At 49.1% G+C, this 17,500-nt stretch overlaps 4 protein-coding genes across 11 annotated transcripts in view; 2 read left to right on the forward strand and 2 right to left on the reverse strand.

Moving 5' to 3' along the window:
- Positions 1–165, forward strand: part of LOC142996618 (WD repeat-containing protein 5-like) — a 3,828-nt gene extending 3,663 nt beyond the window's left edge. The window contains exon 13 of the mRNA XM_076147608.1: positions 1–165. This exon is cut by the window's left edge and continues 349 nt beyond it. The gene's annotated coding sequence lies outside the window, so the exon portion shown is untranslated.
- Positions 166–1,227: 1,062 nt separating this feature from the next.
- LOC142996587 (inactive phospholipid phosphatase 7-like) lies at positions 1,228–3,902 on the reverse strand. Of its 3 annotated transcripts, XM_076147546.1 has the most exons (5): positions 3,718–3,902; positions 3,327–3,335; positions 2,743–3,059; positions 2,465–2,646; positions 1,228–1,748 (listed from the first exon to the last, which is right to left on the reverse strand). In XM_076147546.1, exons 1-5 carry the CDS (start codon positions 3,900–3,902, stop codon positions 1,542–1,544), a joined length of 900 nt encoding a protein of 299 aa, XP_076003661.1. In that variant the 3' UTR covers positions 1,228–1,541. The 3 variants fall into 3 exon arrangements, with proteins under 3 accessions (XP_076003661.1, XP_076003663.1, XP_076003662.1); XM_076147548.1 differs by lacking the exon at positions 3,327–3,335 and having other exon boundaries at positions 2,743–3,074; positions 3,778–3,902; XM_076147547.1 differs by lacking the exon at positions 3,327–3,335 and having other exon boundaries at positions 2,743–3,029.
- A 620-nt stretch (positions 3,903–4,522) lies between these two features.
- tsc1a (TSC complex subunit 1a) lies at positions 4,523–12,441 on the reverse strand. Of its 3 annotated transcripts, none has more exons than XM_076147527.1 (22): positions 12,377–12,441; positions 11,711–11,827; positions 11,524–11,627; positions 11,230–11,382; positions 10,920–11,064; positions 10,680–10,834; positions 10,433–10,506; positions 10,095–10,288; positions 9,937–10,007; positions 9,718–9,829; positions 9,565–9,626; positions 8,924–9,014; positions 8,447–8,682; positions 8,200–8,342; positions 8,013–8,083; positions 7,491–7,657; positions 7,070–7,252; positions 6,856–6,966; positions 6,159–6,281; positions 5,780–5,967; positions 5,496–5,627; positions 4,523–5,334 (listed from the first exon to the last, which is right to left on the reverse strand). In XM_076147527.1, exons 2-22 carry the CDS (start codon positions 11,820–11,822, stop codon positions 4,824–4,826), a joined length of 3,138 nt encoding a protein of 1,045 aa, XP_076003642.1. In that variant the 5' UTR covers positions 11,823–11,827; positions 12,377–12,441; the 3' UTR covers positions 4,523–4,823. The 3 variants fall into 3 exon arrangements, with proteins under 3 accessions (XP_076003642.1, XP_076003643.1, XP_076003641.1); XM_076147528.1 differs by having other exon boundaries at positions 8,040–8,083; positions 8,924–9,017; XM_076147526.1 differs by having other exon boundaries at positions 8,924–9,017.
- Positions 12,442–13,360: 919 nt separating this feature from the next.
- Positions 13,361–17,500, forward strand: part of LOC142996523 (uncharacterized) — a 5,618-nt gene continuing 1,478 nt past the window's right edge. The window contains exons 1-14 of one of the 4 annotated variants that reach the window (XM_076147474.1): positions 13,361–13,712; positions 14,043–14,179; positions 14,356–14,444; positions 14,565–14,687; positions 14,776–14,922; positions 15,025–15,218; positions 15,682–15,970; positions 16,051–16,122; positions 16,350–16,472; positions 16,551–16,700; positions 16,822–16,972; positions 17,047–17,249; positions 17,338–17,417; position 17,500. The exon at position 17,500 is cut by the window's right edge and continues 129 nt beyond it. In XM_076147474.1, the coding sequence (XP_076003589.1) occupies positions 14,065–14,179; positions 14,356–14,444; positions 14,565–14,687; positions 14,776–14,922; positions 15,025–15,218; positions 15,682–15,970; positions 16,051–16,122; positions 16,350–16,472; positions 16,551–16,700; positions 16,822–16,972; positions 17,047–17,249; positions 17,338–17,417; position 17,500 (1,737 nt within the window). In that variant the 5' untranslated portion in view covers positions 13,361–13,712; positions 14,043–14,064. The remainder of the gene's footprint in view (positions 13,713–14,042; positions 14,180–14,355; positions 14,445–14,564; positions 14,688–14,775; positions 14,923–15,024; positions 15,219–15,681; positions 15,971–16,050; positions 16,123–16,349; positions 16,473–16,550; positions 16,701–16,821; positions 16,973–17,046; positions 17,250–17,337; positions 17,418–17,499) is intronic. The other 3 variants (XM_076147469.1, XM_076147472.1, XM_076147473.1) reach the window with 3 other exon arrangements.

Genomic DNA, 17,500 nt, shown 5'->3' on the forward strand with positions numbered 1-17,500 from the left:
CAAACAGAAATGTAAGATGACAACGACTTTCAGCTCAATTCAGAACAAACCGCTGCTCTTCATCCTCCTCCTCCTCCTCCTCCTCCCCCTCCTCCTCAAACTGTTGTTGTCTTCACAAGCTGTTGTGATCGATGATGTAATGAAGGATTTTCTCATTTATTTCTTTGTACATAAAGTTGTCTGTTTTTGACAAAAAACTGTCAGGGTTTCTGTGGGGCGTCAGGGGTTAATATGAAGGCGTCATACATGTGAGGAGACGTACTGGACAGCAGGACCACTAGTGTCTGCTGTGCTTTGTTGCTAAGGGCAACAGAGACAAACTGGAGACACACCTGTGGACTTCAGATAGAGAAACTGCAGAGCTGAGGAAAATATTTCTTTATTCTGCTGAACAGAATGAATGCATAGTTTAACATCTCTATTGGCCAACATGTCTGTTGTCATGGCTACAGCTCCATGAACATCATGGAGCTGTAAGAAAACCTGAAAACACTGGAAGAGTGCTGGCCTGGTGTCCTCCCACAATGCAACACCTGAGACACAACGATCTGTTGCAACACACACACACACATGGTTATCACTAAAACACACACACACTTTAAGCCACATCTGTGTATATCGCGTCAAACTGTCTGACATTCTGGTTTCTATTGGACAGAGGTCAACTGGCTGCAGGTACATGGTCACCATGGTAACACAGTGACAGATTCAATCAAATCTGTGAAGCGGCGAGCAGCAGGGTCTCAGTGCCACCGAACTCCATCCAGTCGATGGAGTTAAAGGCCTCACGCATGCTTTCTGGTAGCAATAACCAGATTTGTCCCCTAGATGGAGCCCTTGGCCGTGTGACGTTCCTGGTGAAGGTAACGACACATGGCAGCCATGATTTAGCTCAGCGCTAACCTGAATGCTAGCATACTAACTCAGCCTGACAGTATCACTTCCTGTGTCCAAACTTAGCATACAGCTGTCTCTTTTCATTGGGGCTCACTTGCTCCTCCCCCTGGATGGGACATGAGTCACATGACCTGGTTGACTGTTGCTTACTACCACTTTACCCTCTGTTATCTGAAATAAGAAAATCTCCAAAGCTTACAGGCTGTAACTCCCTTCTGTGTTAACAAACCAAATATGAACCCAGAGTTCTGACTGACAGGTGTCACTCAGGTGAAATCAGGACCAGTCTAAACTGGTCTAAACCATTATACACTAGTCTAAACCAGTGACATCCAGTATTGTTTACCAAAGAGGGAGAAGATGTAGCAGGTAGCAAACCCAGCCAGACAGATCAGTACAAACCAAACTCCTCTTTCCCAGCAACACCACAGTCTGAAGAAGGTGTAACCATGGTGATGTAAACCAGAAACCAGGCCAAACCAGTCTACAGAGCCGTTAAAAAGCATTGATACAATCATCCAACTGGTTAAAACGGTGGAGTCTTGTTTAGTGAGCCAGTAAAGATGAACATTTATTTCCAGACAGAAGCATCCAGCAGGACCAATCAGATCACTTCATATGAGTCCACGTCAGTCCGCATCACTCTAGATCAGTGGCGACCAGCGTAGAGTGCCAATGGAGATCAGCGTCTGGCAGGTGGGAGAGTCCAGCCAGACGGACTCCACCAGGGTGAAGTGGAGGAACCCCAGGGCGAAGCCACAGCCCACATCTGACAGGTGATGTCTCCCCAGCAACACCCGTGACACGCCCATCAAGAAGGCCCACAGATACAGCAGGATGCGCAGGGGTACCTGGGGATGTGGAAGAACATTTCTATTACTGTTACTGTTACCGTCTGTAGACAGGAGGACAAAGCAGGTTTACATCTGCTTCCAGAAGTGATGCATATGTAATTTGCGTGCCAATCAGAACTCTTTAAATAGTTCTTGGGCTCTTTCATCTGTTAGTAACAAAACTTTTGCGAGTTAGTGGTTTCATGTTAAGTGTTGTTTCTATTTATTTTCTTATTTCTGTAATTTTGTGGTGTGTGTGAGGAACACACTCCGCTCCATGTTTGCCAGGTCTCGGTTATCACAGCATAGAGCATGAAACTCCTCTGCTTTGTCTTCAATGGCGCCACCTGCTGTACAGGAGTGTGCAGTGTGGGAACAGCAGGCGACATCACTTCATGTAAACACTGAGGATTCATTTTAGAGTTTCATGACTTCATAAGAATTCTCATGAGTTTAAAGCAAAACTGACGAATGGAATACAAAGCGAAATAGTAGTGATGATGACTTATAGAGAGATAGTGTGTATTTGTTTGTATGGTCTCTTTATGCTGCTGATTTGTCTCTTCAAGTCCCTAAAGTGTCCATCCTGTTTAAGATGTCTTACATAGGTTCGTACATCTTCCTGAACAAACCTCAGTCTGCTGCTTCTCAGGACTGAGTGAAGAACATGTGTGTGTTGATGTATCAGCAGGTTAGTGTACTGACTGAAGTGTGTGTACTACAGCAGGACTCACTGCTAAGACCAGGTGGTTGAGCAGGAACTTGGACAGCATGACGGCTCGACTCGCATGGGCTGCTGGGAAGGAATACAGATCCATGGCCATGTAGTCCAGGAAGCCCGGAGGAAAATCCCAGGGTCCTCTGCGCTTCACCAACTTCTGCATCCCGGCAACCGTCATCACGTCCAGGATCAGAGCTGCAGCACCAAGATGAGCACAGAATGACACTTCCTGTTAGGGTTTGATACACTCAGTCTCTAAATAAGAGGTCACACTTGCTCTATCGTGCTCACCCAGCAGCAGGTTGAGCAGAACTTCCTGTCCAGCGAGTGTGTTGCTCCTCCACAGGCAGAATAGGGTTCCACAGATCCAGAGGAGGGCGTGGCCGCTCAGGGCCAGCAGGGTCACCATGGAGCGCACAGGGGCCCCGGAGCCGTGGGGCCCCACGCACACGCTGGCACGCTTGGATAGGCAGATGTCGATGGCCAGCAGTGAGCTCATGGCGATGCCGCGGAAGGACGGGTTGAGCTGCATGCAGTCCTGCTCCGGACGCCGCTGCCCCTCCTTCTGTCCTCCATCACTTCCTGCTCCGCCCACATCCTGAGAGTCCCTACTAGCAGAGGAGCTGATTGGAGAAGAAACGCACATTCAGGTGAGTTTCTGCAAGTTTCCTTCAGTATAGATTTTTTCATACTAGCTTAAATGATTCATGAGGGTTGATTGGTAAGTTCTGAGCCTGAACCACAGAGACATCTGACATAAGGCACAGATAAGGTAAGTTTCAGACCAAACAGTCTCCATGGTTACCATGATAAAAAAAAAGATTGCCCAAAACATTGCATGCATTTCTGTCTACATTTGACTTAAATAATCTGACCTCTGACCTCTTGGCCTTGAAACCATAGTAATGATATTAACGGAAATCGATGATCAACTAAAAATAAATTTGCTGAAGTAAATGTGCTGTGATTGCAACTGCTGAATGCTGAAGAAGTGCCTGAAAGAAAGCAGAAGTATGAAGAAGAATGAAGGAGTATGAAGAAGAATGAAGGCCTGGAAGTCAAAAATTGTGATAGAGTTTCCGTGCAGCTAAAAGTTTGGTTTTGGTGACAGCAGAGTAACTGTGTGTATGCATGCCTGAGTGCAAGCATGTGTGGTTGCGTGTGCGTGTGTGTGTGTGTGTGTGTGTGTGTGTGTGTGTGCGCGCATGTGTGCGTGTCGGGTTTCTTTGGGTTATAAACGTCCCAGCAGCGTCTCCTCTCTCTTACCTCGCTCCTGCGTCCTCCTGCTGACTCAGGCTCTGCTTCCTCAAGGTCCCTCGTCGGGACCCGCTGCCCCCCCGCGTCTCCCCCGCTGCCTGCTGCCGGGGCGGCTGGTTCAGGGACATGAACTCGGGCCGGTTCAGGGCGTTGTTGCGGTCCCTGGCCCTACAGCGGGCCTGACTGCCGGGCATGGCAGCAGTGGAAGGTTGTGGTGTGTCGGTGCTGTGAGCGAGCAGGCGAGCGGCTACAGAATCACTGAGGCTCTAACACTAAATATAGAGCAGCTGGCCTTCTTCTGTCAGCTGTTCACAGATCACACACACTAACACACACACAGACACACACAGACACACACACACACACACCGAGAGAGACACTGGGCACACTGAAACCATATCATATACTACATTAAACAATTGATGATATTAACATACAAACAGCACACCGTGTCACCATTATGGCAGCTGATTAAAGCTCATTATTGATGACAGATTAAATCATTTTAATCAAAACATGTAAATAAAATGCAGACAGATTTGACTTTTCTGTATTTTTATTGTTCACAGTTTAACATTTGTCAGAAATTTATTGGCACACAAGTTTTTATTTCGGATCAGCTTATTGGAACATTTGAAGCACCAAATTAATTTATGTGGAAAGTGAGTGTACAAAACATCTGGAAATCTGGACTTCTGGATTTCTTGAGTTTTTCTTTTCTTTTGTAGACACACACACATGCGCGCGCACACACACACACACACACACACACACACCGTTTGGTTTCAAGCTTCGCATGTTTTGTAAAAGTGTCTTTGCACGTTAGGATTTAACCCCACAGGAGCTGAAGTTAGCTTGTTAGCTCCGGTGTTTGATAACAGATCAGCTGGAAAAATCACATTTCATTCATTAAAAATGAAACGCTCTTTATTTTAGTTTTTATACGTGAATATTTTTTTCTCATATTGATAAAAGTGCAGTGAAGGTCATGTGAGATGTTTAATGATTATTACTGTTCTATTTAAAGCATAGATGCTCCTGACCAGGAGGGGGCAGTATTGACCCGCTGTAGCAGGACTCTTGGCATCGTTAGCACATTAGCACACTGATCTCTGTCAGAACTCGGGCAGCGTCTCGTCGTAGTCCATGATGCTCAGCTCGTGTCTCCTCTGGCGGACGGCTTGGATCAAGGACCCTGCTCCGTGTGTGGGGCCCAGGGGTGGAACCCAGGCCGGTCCCCTGGGCGGCTCCGGCTCAGAGTCCGAGGGCTGACTTGCTGGCTCCACCTCCTGCTGGCCGGAGGACTCTGGGCTCCCTGTGAGCAGGGCCTCCTCGTCCACCTCCTGACCAATAGCAGGGCTCCCCGGCTGCTCCTCCTCCTCCTCTGGCTCCTCCTCTGGCTCCTCCTCACTGTCCTGGCTGGGGGGGAGGGGCCCAAACAGCTGTCGTGCTCGCTGCTCCAGGAAGGAGCCCACTGCCAGGGGGGAGGAGGAGCAGGAGGGGAGGAGCAGAGGGGAGGTGGAGAATGTCTCTACCCCTCCGTTCAGCATAGCGAAGGAGGAGGAGAGGGGCTTGTTGCTGAGGGAACGGCTGGACGACGGCATGGCCACACTGCAGCTGTTTCTCCTGACAGACACAAAGATCGTTCGTTCAACGTTCATTTGATTTTTACTCTAAACTGTTGAGGACGTCACTTTGACCACGGCCCCTAACTGTGTGTGTCAGAGTGGATCAGCTTTGTTTCCATGGGAGCTGGACCGTGACCTTAGTTTGACCTTTGTGTTTACCTGCCGCAAGTGTCCTCGGGTCTGTGCGTCTCCAGGTCGATGACACCGTGGAGCTGCAGCATCTCGGCCTGCAGAGCCTGAGTGATCCTCCTTAGAGATGCACAGCGTCCCTCACAGGCCCCCAGCTCAGCTCTGAGAACCCAACACACAAAACACCTTTACAACCTGCCTGCTCTGGACTGACCTGCTCTGGTACAGGTTCTGGTTCTGGTCTGGTCTGGTCTGGTCTGGTCTGTCTCTGTCTCTGGTTCTTGCTTAGGTTCAGGCTCTGGTTCTGGACTGACCTGCTCTGGCTCTTGGTTTCCTCCAGAAGTTTCTTCTGGTCCAGGATCAGCTGATCCTTCCGTGCTGATTCGTTCTCCAGCTCAGAGATTCGGTGATTAGCTGCATCGAGCTTCTGTCTGTGCTGAAGCTCAGAGTCCATCAGCCTCAGGTACTCCTTACCCACAGTGCACTGCAGCATGGACACCTCCTGACTCCCCCAAACACACACACACACACACACACACACACAACACACAGAACAGGTAACTCACTACACTTTCAGAGTCTGCATGTACCGTGCTGTGGTGTGTGTGTGTGTGTGTGTGTGTGTGTGTGTGTGTGTGTGAGTGTGAGTGTGAGTGTGAGTGTGTGTGTGTGTGTGTGTGTGTGTGTGTGTACCGTGCTCTTGTGTGTCTGCTCTCCTTCCAGCTGCTCTGTCAGGGCTCTGTTTGTTTCTCGGAGCAGGAGGAGCTGCTGGTTCAACAAGAAGAACTGCTGCTGTACCTGCTGAGAGAGAGAGACCTGGAGAGAGAGAGAGAGCGCAAGACAGAGACGGGGCAGAGAGAGAGAGAGAAAACCACAAAAATCAACACCAATCAGAGCTCAAACCTTCAACAAGACCAAACATTTCTCTCTAAGTCACCATAACAACTAAACCTGCATTTCTGTTTACGTTTGACTTTTATAATCTGACCTCTTGACCTTGTAAACCTCCATAGTAACCATAGTAACTACAATGATCTCTCTCTCTTTATGAGTTTGGGAGATCTGAATGTAAATCAATAATCAATACGGTGTGATCTGTTCTGGATGGAGCTCTGGAGCTGCTGAAGATCCATTCAGACTGTTTCAGATCTGTTTGTCCTTAACGTATCAGCTCCTTCTCAGCCCTGCCAGGCAATCGGCTCTGCCTGGAGACATAGAGCTCCTATCTGAAGAGGACTTTAGGACCACCTGATCCAGATCCTACTGATCCAGATCCTACCTATCAGGTTCCAGGGGTAGTGAATGTTTTGTTTAAAGCTGTATCGTTCTTAGTGGGCAAGCAGAATCAATGGTTGTGTCTGGAGTTATAATAATGTTTTAACTTCCTTACCTTGATTGACAGTTGAGTGAGCTGGTGTTCAGCATTGTAAGCTTCGTTATTGGCTCTCTGAAGCTCCACCTCCAAATACCTTTGCCTGCCTTGACACTCTCGCAGCTCGTTCTAAAGAAACCAATCACAGCACAGCTGATTACCAAACATCCAATCACAAATCTGGATCTGTGTGTGTGTGTGTGTGTGTGTGTGTGTGTGTGTGTGTGTGTACCTGCAGTCTCTGGCTTTTGCTCAGCCCCTCCTCCTGTTGCAGCAAGAGCTGTTGGATGTGTGTGTTCTGTTTTGTGCTGCTTGTGTGTGTGTCGTGGTGCAGCTGAGTGTAACGCCGCTGCTCCTCCTCCAGACTGCGCTTGAGAGCCTGAATCTCCACATCCTGCACGCTCAACTGAGCCCTCTGTAACACACACACACAGCTGATTGATTACCATGGTAACGCTGTATTCCTCTTACCATGGTAAGTTTTGAGTGAAACAATCAAATGGCTCTGTGTCACCATGGTAACGCCATGTTTCAGTGGAGTGTGTTTCTGAGTGTTACCATAGTGATGTTGTACTGTGTGCGTTACCATGGTAACACATTGTTTTTATCTTTTGTTTGGTTGTTTCATTCATGACAGTTTATCCAAGGGTTACCATGGCAACACTGTGCTCCTTCAGTGCTGTGGCGTTGATGACTCTCCTGAGCAGACGGCGGTTTCTGATGGCGTGCTGCTGCCGTTTGAAGCGCTCGTACTGTAGCTGACTGTGGACCAATAGCAGCTGACTCCTCAGAGTCTGTAGCTCCTCCCCCTGGGTGGGGCCTAACACACACACACACAGAAAAATCAAAGAGTAACTGAGTTAACAGATTTTTGTTGCTCGGGTTCTCACAAACATTAACATTAGCATATCAACAACAGTTAGCATGTTAGCAAACATGCTGTTTGTATACAGGAAGTAAACACAACATGTTAGCGTGCTACATGTTAGCAGGCTAACATCTGAACCACCACATTGTCAAAATGACTTTTCTATTCAAGCAAACATTCTGCATTGTGCTCATGTGTGTGTCTCTGGTGTTGGCACTGCACTCCACACGGTGAACGGCATGCTGGGAACACAAACTGTAGGCTTTGTTGTTAAGAGGTCAGTGAGGACGATGTTAGTTTGTGGTACCTTTGGTTTTCATGCTCTGCTGTTTACCTCCACAATGACTCCGATCCAACGACTTATTCAGCCCAGGGAGTCTGACACACACACACACACACACACACACACACACACACACACACACAGCAGTAATTAGTGAATGCTAACACATGATGTCTGTCTCGTCTCGTCTCGTCTCGTCTTTGTCTCTGACCTCTGGCTCAGGTGCTTGTGGACGTCGTCTCCCTGTGTGATCAGTTGGTCTAAGACTTCCAGAGGAGACACAGAGCTCAGCTCCTCCTCCCCCCCTGCACCTCCTCTCTGCTCCAGCTCTGCACTTCCTCTCTCTAGCACCTCCTACAGGCCACAGTGACACACAGTCAGGACTTTTACAAGCGATGATGATTACAGTTCATGAAAGAAAAATGGATGTTTTTTACTTCAGTTTAGTTTTGGTTCACCTGAGTTTTCTTCCCAACGAACAGTGAGGCCGCTCTGGGCAGAGCGAGCTCGAACAGCGGCTCGTACGGAGGGGCGGGGCTCTGCTCAGGTTGGGCGGGGTCTTCCTCATCCAGCCTGGGGGAGGTCAAGGGGCGCCGGGGTGTAAAGCAGACCGACAACACGTCAGCACAGCGGGGTGTGGAGGTGAGGGGGGGCGGCAGTGAGGAGGAGGAGGAGGACGAAGGCCTCTCAGACTCTTCAGAGAAACAAAGAGAGAGCAACCGGAATCAATACGATCAATATCTTAGGTGTTCAATGTGAAGGTTTTATCTTTATGATTGACATTCATGCCAGTCAATCACAGTGTTTGATTGACTGGCATGAATGTCAATGAATCACACCTGTCTGCATTTTCTTCATTTCCTGTTTCCTGTTTGTCACCAAGGCAACACTATACCCTGTACTAATCTATTAATCTCAACTCAGCTCTCTCTCACCTTCACGCTTGGCGATGATGTCATTGAGAGCTCCCTCCTCCTTCTTCGTGATTGGCTGAAAAGCGGAAGCATCCAGCGCTGCTATTGGCTGCTGCTGGTTGACACACAGAGAGACAGACATGCTTGTTCACCTGGACTGACGATGTGATTGTTCAAATAGGATCACATGACACAGAAACCTTTAACTGTGTGAATATGAATATGTCGTTATAATCTGATTTATTCGTGCCGTTCCTTCTGTATTGGCTACAGGTGCCTTGAATGCCCCACAGGAAGGAAAGATAAGATAACACCAAGACTCATTACATTACGATCATTTAGCAGACGCTTTTATCCAAAGCGACTTACATTACATTACCACCCTTAGCAGAGGGGGGAGCAATTGAGGGTTCGGTGCCTTGCTCAGGGGCACCTCGGCAGGGACTCGAACTGGCTACCCTCCGGTTCCCAAGCGGAAGCTCTACCCACTGAGCTACTGCCTCCCACATCTCATCACTTCCTGTCATCCTTTCACAGTTAAAGCATTGATTGACACATTGGGGTACGTTCCAAATCAAATGTAAATATTATATTATATATATCATTAAATATTTGTTCCTGCGAGGAAAGATGGAAGAGCTTTGGACTGTAGCCATGGTTACCTGGTGGTTGTTGTTGTTGCCCTCTGTGGTTGCTGTGGTTACTGAGACGGGACCTCTCACACCTCAAACGCAACAGAAGAGGCAAACATTACATTCTGTGTGTATGTGGTTGTGTGGGTGGGTGTGTGTGTATGGGTGTGTGTGTGTGTGTACCTGAGACAGAGGCAGCCCTAATAAGCGGGTGGGCAGAGCCTGTAGCAGAGGGTTCAGGAGGAGGTGTGGACAAACCACAGTCTGAGGAGGGGCTCCATGTGACATCATAAACCTGAACATACACACACACACACACACACACACACACAAACACACATTTTAGCAAAGGACAGTTACACACAATGAGAGCCAAAAAGTGGTGCAGACAGACAGTCGTACCTGTATGTCACTGCTGTGGACGGTCAGAAGAGGCAGAGTCACAGCAGGATATGCAGTCACAGGAGGATAGACTGAGTGAGCAGACAGACAGAATCAGAATCTTTCACTGAACACAGGTCAGAGGTCAGAGGTCAGTGTTTGGTGCGCGTGTTTCTAACCTGTGCCGTTGAAGTCAGTTTGGGGGCTAAAGGAGACATCCAGCTGGGGGAAGGAGGGAGGCCTGGGGGAGGAGGAGCAAGAGGAGGAGTCCCACAGAGAGGAGTAAACGTCCTCCTCACAGGACGAGTCCAAGGGATCCAGAGACACCCTGGAACATTCTATCACGATGTCATGAACCTCAAAACACCTCCACCTGAGAGAGAGAGAGACGGAGAGAGAGAGAGAGAAACAGACAGACAGATGATTTATGGTCCGAAAGCATTTGTCTGGCTTGTTAAACCTCAGGTTCTGATCTGTATGTATGAGTCAGATGGTGATGTTGGTGGTTCACACGGACCTGGACGGGTCCAGCTCCTGGTCCTGAGTCCCAGTGACCAGCTCAGGGTGAACACGGACATGATCTAACATGGGCTGACAGGGAGGGGGAGGGGAGAGCGGGGTTAGTAACACTGTGTTTGTGTGTGTGTGTGTGTGTGTGTGTGTGTGTGTGTGTGTGTGTGTGTGTGTGTGTGTGTGTGTGTGTGTGTGTGTGTTGAACATTTCCAGGCTCTGCTGCAGTAAAGGTTGAAAGTGCAAGTTCTGACCTTGACCAGCTCGTGGAAGGTGTCCAGGTTCTCCTTCATGCTGTAGTGGAGGCGCAGGTAGGAGATGAAGTTGCAGGGATACATGCCGTACAGCCGATGGAAGAGCGAGTAGACGCTGGCATGGAGGTGGACCAGGTGGACGGCCGGGACGTGACCTGACAGAGACCGCCACAGATGTTTACTAACATCATCACGTAAAGCCACACGCTGCTGTCAGAAATGAGTCAGAAACACCGTTACCAGGGTTTCTGAGACTCCAGGAGGACAGGCGTCCAAAAACATCAAAGAAGTCGTAGATGTGCTGCTTCCCAGCCTGAGGGATCATGGGCAGCAGGGTGATGAGGACCAGAACCCCCGTGATCAGAACCACCGCATCAGTGTCCGTCTGACAACACAAGCAGAGATCTCATGAGACTGTATGAGTCACCATCATCACCAAGGGATACAACAATATGGAGATGAATATCTTCGGCCCATATGGCTCTAATGTGGAGTAGAGAACATAGAAGGAGCCTAATGAGTGTGTATGTGTGTGTGTGAGGCCCTGTACCTTCAGCGAGCGCAGCAGCGTCTGCAGCAGGGCCGAGCGGCTGATGTGATGAACCCACGGCGGCTGTTTCCTGATCAGATGACCCAGCAGAGTGAGGCTGGCCAATCGGCTGCCCGATCGTCCGAGGGCCTCATTCAGCTTTTCCAGCAGAGGCTAAGACGGGGACAGACACGCAGACGTGCTTCATGTTTATTTACATTCTGACGCTGACTTTGTGTTCGTTGTGTGGTAAAGTGAGTGAGTATGTTCCATGATTATAGATAAACAGCAACTCTCTCTCAGACTGCACGTTACCTTGTGATGAGACTCTCTGACAGAGGAGAGGAGGACGACGGCCTGAGAGGAGGAAGAGTCCAGGTAGTAATCAACCAGACTGGACAGGACAGCGCCTCCTCTGTCTGAGAGGACAAACTACAGGTTAGAGAGAGGGGAGGGGGGGTGTGACAGCGAGAGAGGGAGGGAGGGAGAGAGAGAGGCATACCTGTGCTGAGCTGCTGATTGACAGCAACTCTAACTTGCTCCGCCTCCTGCAGCTCTGAACTATCCAATGAGAGCAGGAGCTCACTGATACTCACCTGCTCCCTGGCCATCATAACACCTAAACACACACACACAAAGAGAGAGAGAGAGAGGGAGACATGAAGATAACAGATCAATATTGGCTTAACAGACCTTTATAGACATTGACGGTGTTTGTGTACAAAGTGTTCAGTGACACAGTAACGCGCCTCATGATAATGGAATCAATACGTTCTCCTTCCTTCTGACGTCACATTATAATGTTTACATTAACCCAGAGACCTGAGTATTACACCCTTACAAACACAGTTAACTGAGGATTACTAAGTTACTGGGCATTCGTCTTTTGTTGAGTAGAGTTGACTTGTGTAATCTGTTTTTACTGCGTAAAGACGTCTACGGAAACTGTGAGGGACATTTGGCAGCTTTCGGCTTACAGGGTGCTAAGCTAACACGCTAATGCTGAGTTGTCAGTGTTTTTAGCTCAGGAGGCTTGCTAACACACGAGCTAACAGCTGTGTCTCACCACCGGCCGACCCAACGTCACTTCCGGTGATCAGCAGGAAATAAACTGTTTTGATTGAGGCGAAACAAACTAAAAAAAATCATTTCGATAAACTTTCGTTACCTTTCTGCCTTGATGATCCGATCAGGGAGCAGCCATGTTGAGCAACTCAAAGCCCCGCCCCCCGCTGAAACACGGCTGTCAGTGAGGGGTCGTTCAGGCTCCTGGGAAACGTGGGAAAATATGCTTCTTACAGTTTATACCTCAATATCACTTCACATACATACCGTATATGGGCATCGTGAATAGGGTAACAGAACAAAAATTGAACATTCAAACCTCCACCAAGAGATTAAACTAAGAATAATTCTTGACATTCCAGGTATAACAGGTTTGACGTTGTTGGAGCCACAGAGACGCAGGGAAAGGATGCATGCCAGTCTTTAGTTCATGCTCATACCTGATGTAAGAGCTTCATGGGGCTAGTAGTCCGAGTTCGTGGGAAGACCTTGAATGCCACATTTTACCTGCGCCACGTGCAGAGAGAAAAAACTACGTGCGGGATTTTTCTTGGAACATTCTAACCTCTCCAGTGATGGAATGTTATTTATAGGTGTAACCTGCTAAACTGTGCTGGTTATTCAGTGTGTCGGTGACCGAGCACTGACCAGCTAATTAAAAAGATAAAGTTACCAGATAAGTAACGGTTTCTTTGGTAAGTGAACTTTAGCTGGTCGTAACAGTTGTTCACCACCGGAGGACGCTGCTGCTCGATACAGTGCACAGATGTAACGTGCGATTATTTAAGATGAAGCTATGTGGAGATAAATAACAAGAAGTCTGCAAATGTATGTGCTGCCTGGGTCTGTCTGTCTGTCTGTCTGCCTGTCTCTCTCTCTCTCTCTCTCTCTCTCTCTCTCTCTCTACCTCCTCCAGGCTCCAGGTCAGGTCAACAAAGGTTTTCTTGAATCCTTGGTTTGCTGACCTGGTACTGGAACACTGTCAGTTCCAACATCCTAGATAAATGGAACGCACCATATATGAAGTGTCTCCTCTGTGTTTCTCTCTCAAAGACTCAACCTGTGTCACTGGCCCTTTAAGAGACGTGTACACTCCCTCCCACCCTCCAGGGGATTCCCCACTCCCATTGGACGGGAACAGGGAGGACTTCTCACTCTGATTGGCTGACTGGGAGAGAAGCTTCCTGTGTATGTTCAAAGAAAGACGGAATAAGAAGTTTATAGAGAGGAAGAGAGAAGAGAGGGAGAGAAGAGGGAGAAAGGAGAGGGGGGAGAGGGAGAGAAAAGTGAGAAAGGAGATAAAGGAGAGGTAGAGAGATGATAGACAGCTACATGTTTATCAGTAGAGCGTAGACGCGGAGGAGTGAGGACAGGATGTTACCCAGCAGCCCCCAGTGACCTCTGGGGCGCGGAGGGAAACAGACAAACAAGGGACTACTGTGAGTACAATCATACTTTGTCTATCTGCCTGCCTGCCCGTCTATCTGCCTGCCTGTCTGTCTGCTTGTGTGTATGTGAGAGAAGGGTATGATGCCTGATGAAGTGTTAAAGTGTCACCCAGTGGACAGTCTTGGTTTTGGTCTTCATTTTAGGGAACCTGGAGGTCCCCTTAATTATCTGATTTCATCAGTCTTAACTTAAGCACAATTTAAGACCAATCAGAAACATTTAATCTAACCCTGGTTAGGCTCAGATGCTCACCCAAACATCAATCACAGGAAAAGCAGTGTCAGCTGAGCCAGTTGTGATTGGCTGATTACTTCCTCCAGGCCCAGCTGGTGGAGGCAGCCAATGGCAACAATGAGCAGGAACCAGAGCAAGCTGGAGGGTCGCCTTGACGACATGCTATCACGCATCGCCACAGAGACTCAAGAAATCAGAGAGCTGGAGCAACAGCTGACTGATGGTAAGGAGATGCTGATTAATCACAGAGCTCCTCTCAGAGAGGAAGCTGAGGCTGATGTGTCACAAGACTTCAGAAAAGTGATGAACGTGGTGTGTACGTGAATTTCTGCTCCTTTTCCTCCTCTCTTCCTCCTCCTCCTTTTCTTCTCTACTCTTCCTCCTCTGCTCGTCCCTCAGGTCAAATTCTGGTGAATGAAGCTCTGCAAAGGGATTTGGAGGGAATCATCTGTGGACTACAGAAGTATCTGAGAGGACTCAGAGAACAGGTCTGTCTGTCTGTCTGTCTGTCTGTCTGTCTGTCTGTCTGTCTGTCTGTCTGTCTGTCTGTCTGTCTGCCTGTCTGCCTGTCTGTGTGACACTGTGTCTGGTATTGTTATCATGTTCAGGCTCAGTGGGCTCAGCAACAAGCTCAGAGTGTGCAGGTGGAAAACCGGACACTGCAGCGCCACCTGGAGGACACACAGAGACACTGCAGACAGCTGGAGGACACAAACAGGACCAGGACACTGGTGAGTGTGTCTGTCTCTGTCCTCTAAACCACACTTTTGTCTACTTCCCCTCTCTCTGTCTCTAACCCCCTCCCCTCTTATCCTCCAGGAGGTGCATGTCCAGCAGGAGGAGCTGTCTGTGTTGAGGAAGGAGGCTGAGGCCCTGAGAGACAGACAGGCAGTTCAGAGCAGCAGACAGCAGTCGGAGCTACGTGAGCTGAGGGAGGAGCTAAACCATCAGCTGACACTTGGACAGGTGAGGGGCCAGCAGGGACACAGTTTCATTTCATGTGACCCTCGTCTCCAGATCTCTGTTCAGCAGTGTGTGTGTGTGTGTGTGTGTATGTGTGTGTGTTAGCAGGATGAGAACTCGTCTCTCCTGCAGATTGTCCATCACCTTCAGTCCCAGTTTGAGCAGACCAGGAGCTCCATGCTGGACCCTCAGGAAGTTCACAATCGACTGAAGCAGCTGGTTGAGGCTCTAAACACAGAAGAAGAAACCTTCAGGTATCTGCTGCCGTCCAAACACTGTCAGACAGAGAAGACAAGAAGGTTTGCAGCTCTCACACACTCTGCTCACTGTCACATCTCATTTTAGTCCAAGCCTGTAGGAGACGCTGTAGGAGATGCTGTAGGAGACACTGTAGGAGACACTGTAGGGAACACTGTAGGAGACACTGTAGGAGACACTGTAAGAGACACTGTAGGGAACACTGTAGGAGACACTGTAGGAGACACTGTAGGAGACACATTCCACATTCATGGCTGCAGGATCTCACTGAAGCGTGTCTGAAGCTTTCATGATTTTTCATATCACCACAAACTGAACTATTCATCTCTGATCTGCTGATGATCAATGAAACAACAAAGAACCAACTGATGACCCCGATGAATTGTGAAGAAGATCCTGAATGTCAGCGATCTGAAGTCCTCTGAGCTCCACAGCATCTCACGTCTGATAAATGACTCGTTGTTGTGTTGACATGATTGTGATTTTGTTGGTGTCTCCCTTCAGTCCCATCGGCCCTCAGGACCTGCTGTCCACAAACTTGAAGCAGCTCTACAGGGAGATCCAGCAGATCAGGACCACCAGAGATCAGGTCCTGCTAGCCCATGATCAGATCCAGGAGCAGATAGCCCAGTTAGAAGCCCAGCTGGCCCAGCGCCAGATAGCCCACTTACAGGCCCAGCTGAGCCTGAAACAGGAGCAGCAGAGAAGCCAGCAGCTAAGGGACGATCTGGAGCCCCTCAGAGACAAACTGCAGAGAACCGAGGAGCTCCAGAGACAAACTCAGACCACCAGGGTCAGTAAGACATCAGAGTGCAGTGAAGTGATCTGATCGTCGACTGATATTCTCTAAATTAAATGTTTATTCTTGCCCAGGAGGCGGAGGTAGAGCAGAGCCGGCTGCAGCTGCAGGAAGTCCAGGAGGAGAGAGACGCAATGCTGGTCCAGGTAAGGGGTCAGGGTTCAAGGTCAGGGGTCAGCAGTCCCAAATTATGGACATGTTCCCAAAGATAAACTCAGCTATTTCAAAACTTGATGTGGAATCGCTGACAATTGTAAAACGTTTCACATGTCCATCACGTGTCCATCACGTGTCCATCACATGTACATCACATGTGCATCACATGTCCAGTAGCGGTGCATTCTTGGATTTATTGTCCTCTCCTGTCACTCAGCTGCGTTCAGAGAGAGACGGACACCAGGAAGACCTTGCACGTCTACACAGGAAGCTACGGCGGCTCAGCAGGTCCATGAGCCAAACCAGGCGACGGACGGGAGAGCAGAGAGAGAGAGGGGAGGTACAAACACACACACACACACACACACACGCACATATCACAGGTCAGCATCACAGTATGTGTGTGCGTGGGGGTCAGAATGTTGTAAACGAGCAAGATGGCAGCCTGCTGAAAGAAGAACGGACTAAAGCTCGGCTGCACACACACAGACTGAGAGAGCAGCCTGACAGGACCAGAACAGGAAGTAAAGATGGAGGCCAACGGTGCAACTTACAACCTGGATACAACGTGAGACAAACTGTCTTCTGTCTGTTAAACTCAAAGGTGTTAGATGGAATAAAAGATTGGAGTTCTCTCCCCCTCTCTCCTCTCTCTCGCTCTCTCCTCTCTCTCTCTCTCTCTCTCTCAGGCCCCCAGTCTTGGTTCTCAGGGGACTCAGGACTCAGGGTTGGGACTGCAGTACCTTGGTTCTCCTGTCAGGGGGAGACACCAGGATATCCTACATGCAGGGGGCGGATGTTGGGTCTTCATGCCTCTAAACCACATGGACTCTGAGACAGGTACACACACACACACACCCACACAGGTGATAGACTAAAGGTGGTGCTGATCTCTGTGTGTTGGTCTCCTGCAGGAGCAGAGTGCAGGGACAGTGGAGGGGACAGTGATGGTAGCAGGAGCTCCAGAGGAGGGGCTCCTCCTGCACCCTCTGGCCCGGCTGCAGGCCTCTCTGCTGGGCCCGCCTGGCTCCTCTGTGGCCCCCCTGCAGCTGCTTTCTACGGAGCTCCTGCAGGGGGCGCTGTGCTGCACTGTAACATCCCAGAGCACAGAGACGTGGTTAGTTTGTCCAACAAGACACAACACACGGACACACAGATGACCTACACAATGGATCACTCTATACTGTGTGTGTGTGTGTCAACAGACAGAGGGGTGTGTATGTGAGGCAGACAGACTGGAAGAAGAGAAGAAGAAACGACAGGAAACAAGACGACTCCGACACAGGTACACACACACACACACTTACGCGCATCTTATTTTCCCTCGAGTGTAATCAAAATTTACAGGTGTGTCTGTGTGCACACAGG

Source organism: Genypterus blacodes, unplaced genomic scaffold (genome assembly GCF_046128005.1).
Source record: "Genypterus blacodes isolate CSIRO-AG114 ecotype Tasmania unplaced genomic scaffold, CSIRO-AGI_Gbla_v1 ptg000038l_1, whole genome shotgun sequence".
Taxonomy (NCBI): Eukaryota; Metazoa; Chordata; class Actinopteri; order Ophidiiformes; family Ophidiidae; genus Genypterus; species Genypterus blacodes.

Bases quoted from the DNA above. Each gene is read 5' to 3' on its own strand.
- LOC142996587 (XM_076147546.1), bottom strand. From the start codon at position 3,902: ATGCCCGGCAGTCAGGCCCGCTGTAGGGCCAGGGACCGCAACAACGCC. The intron at 2,647-2,742 runs GTGAGCACGATA...TTGGTGCTGCAG, and splicing joins TCTGCTCAACCTGCTGCTGG to CTCTGATCCTGGACGTGATG. The intron at 1,749-2,464 runs GTGAGTCCTGCT...CCACATCCCCAG, and splicing joins TCAACCACCTGGTCTTAGCA to GTACCCCTGCGCATCCTGCT.
- tsc1a (XM_076147526.1), bottom strand. From the start codon at position 11,822: ATGATGGCCAGGGAGCAGGTGAGTATCAGTGAGCTCCTGCTCTCATTG. The intron at 11,065-11,229 runs GTACAGGGCCTC...TTGTGTTGTCAG, and splicing joins CGCTGCTGCGCTCGCTGAAG to ACGGACACTGATGCGGTGGT. The intron at 9,830-9,936 runs GTACGACTGTCT...GTGTATGTTCAG, and splicing joins TCCACAGCAGTGACATACAG to GTTTATGATGTCACATGGAG.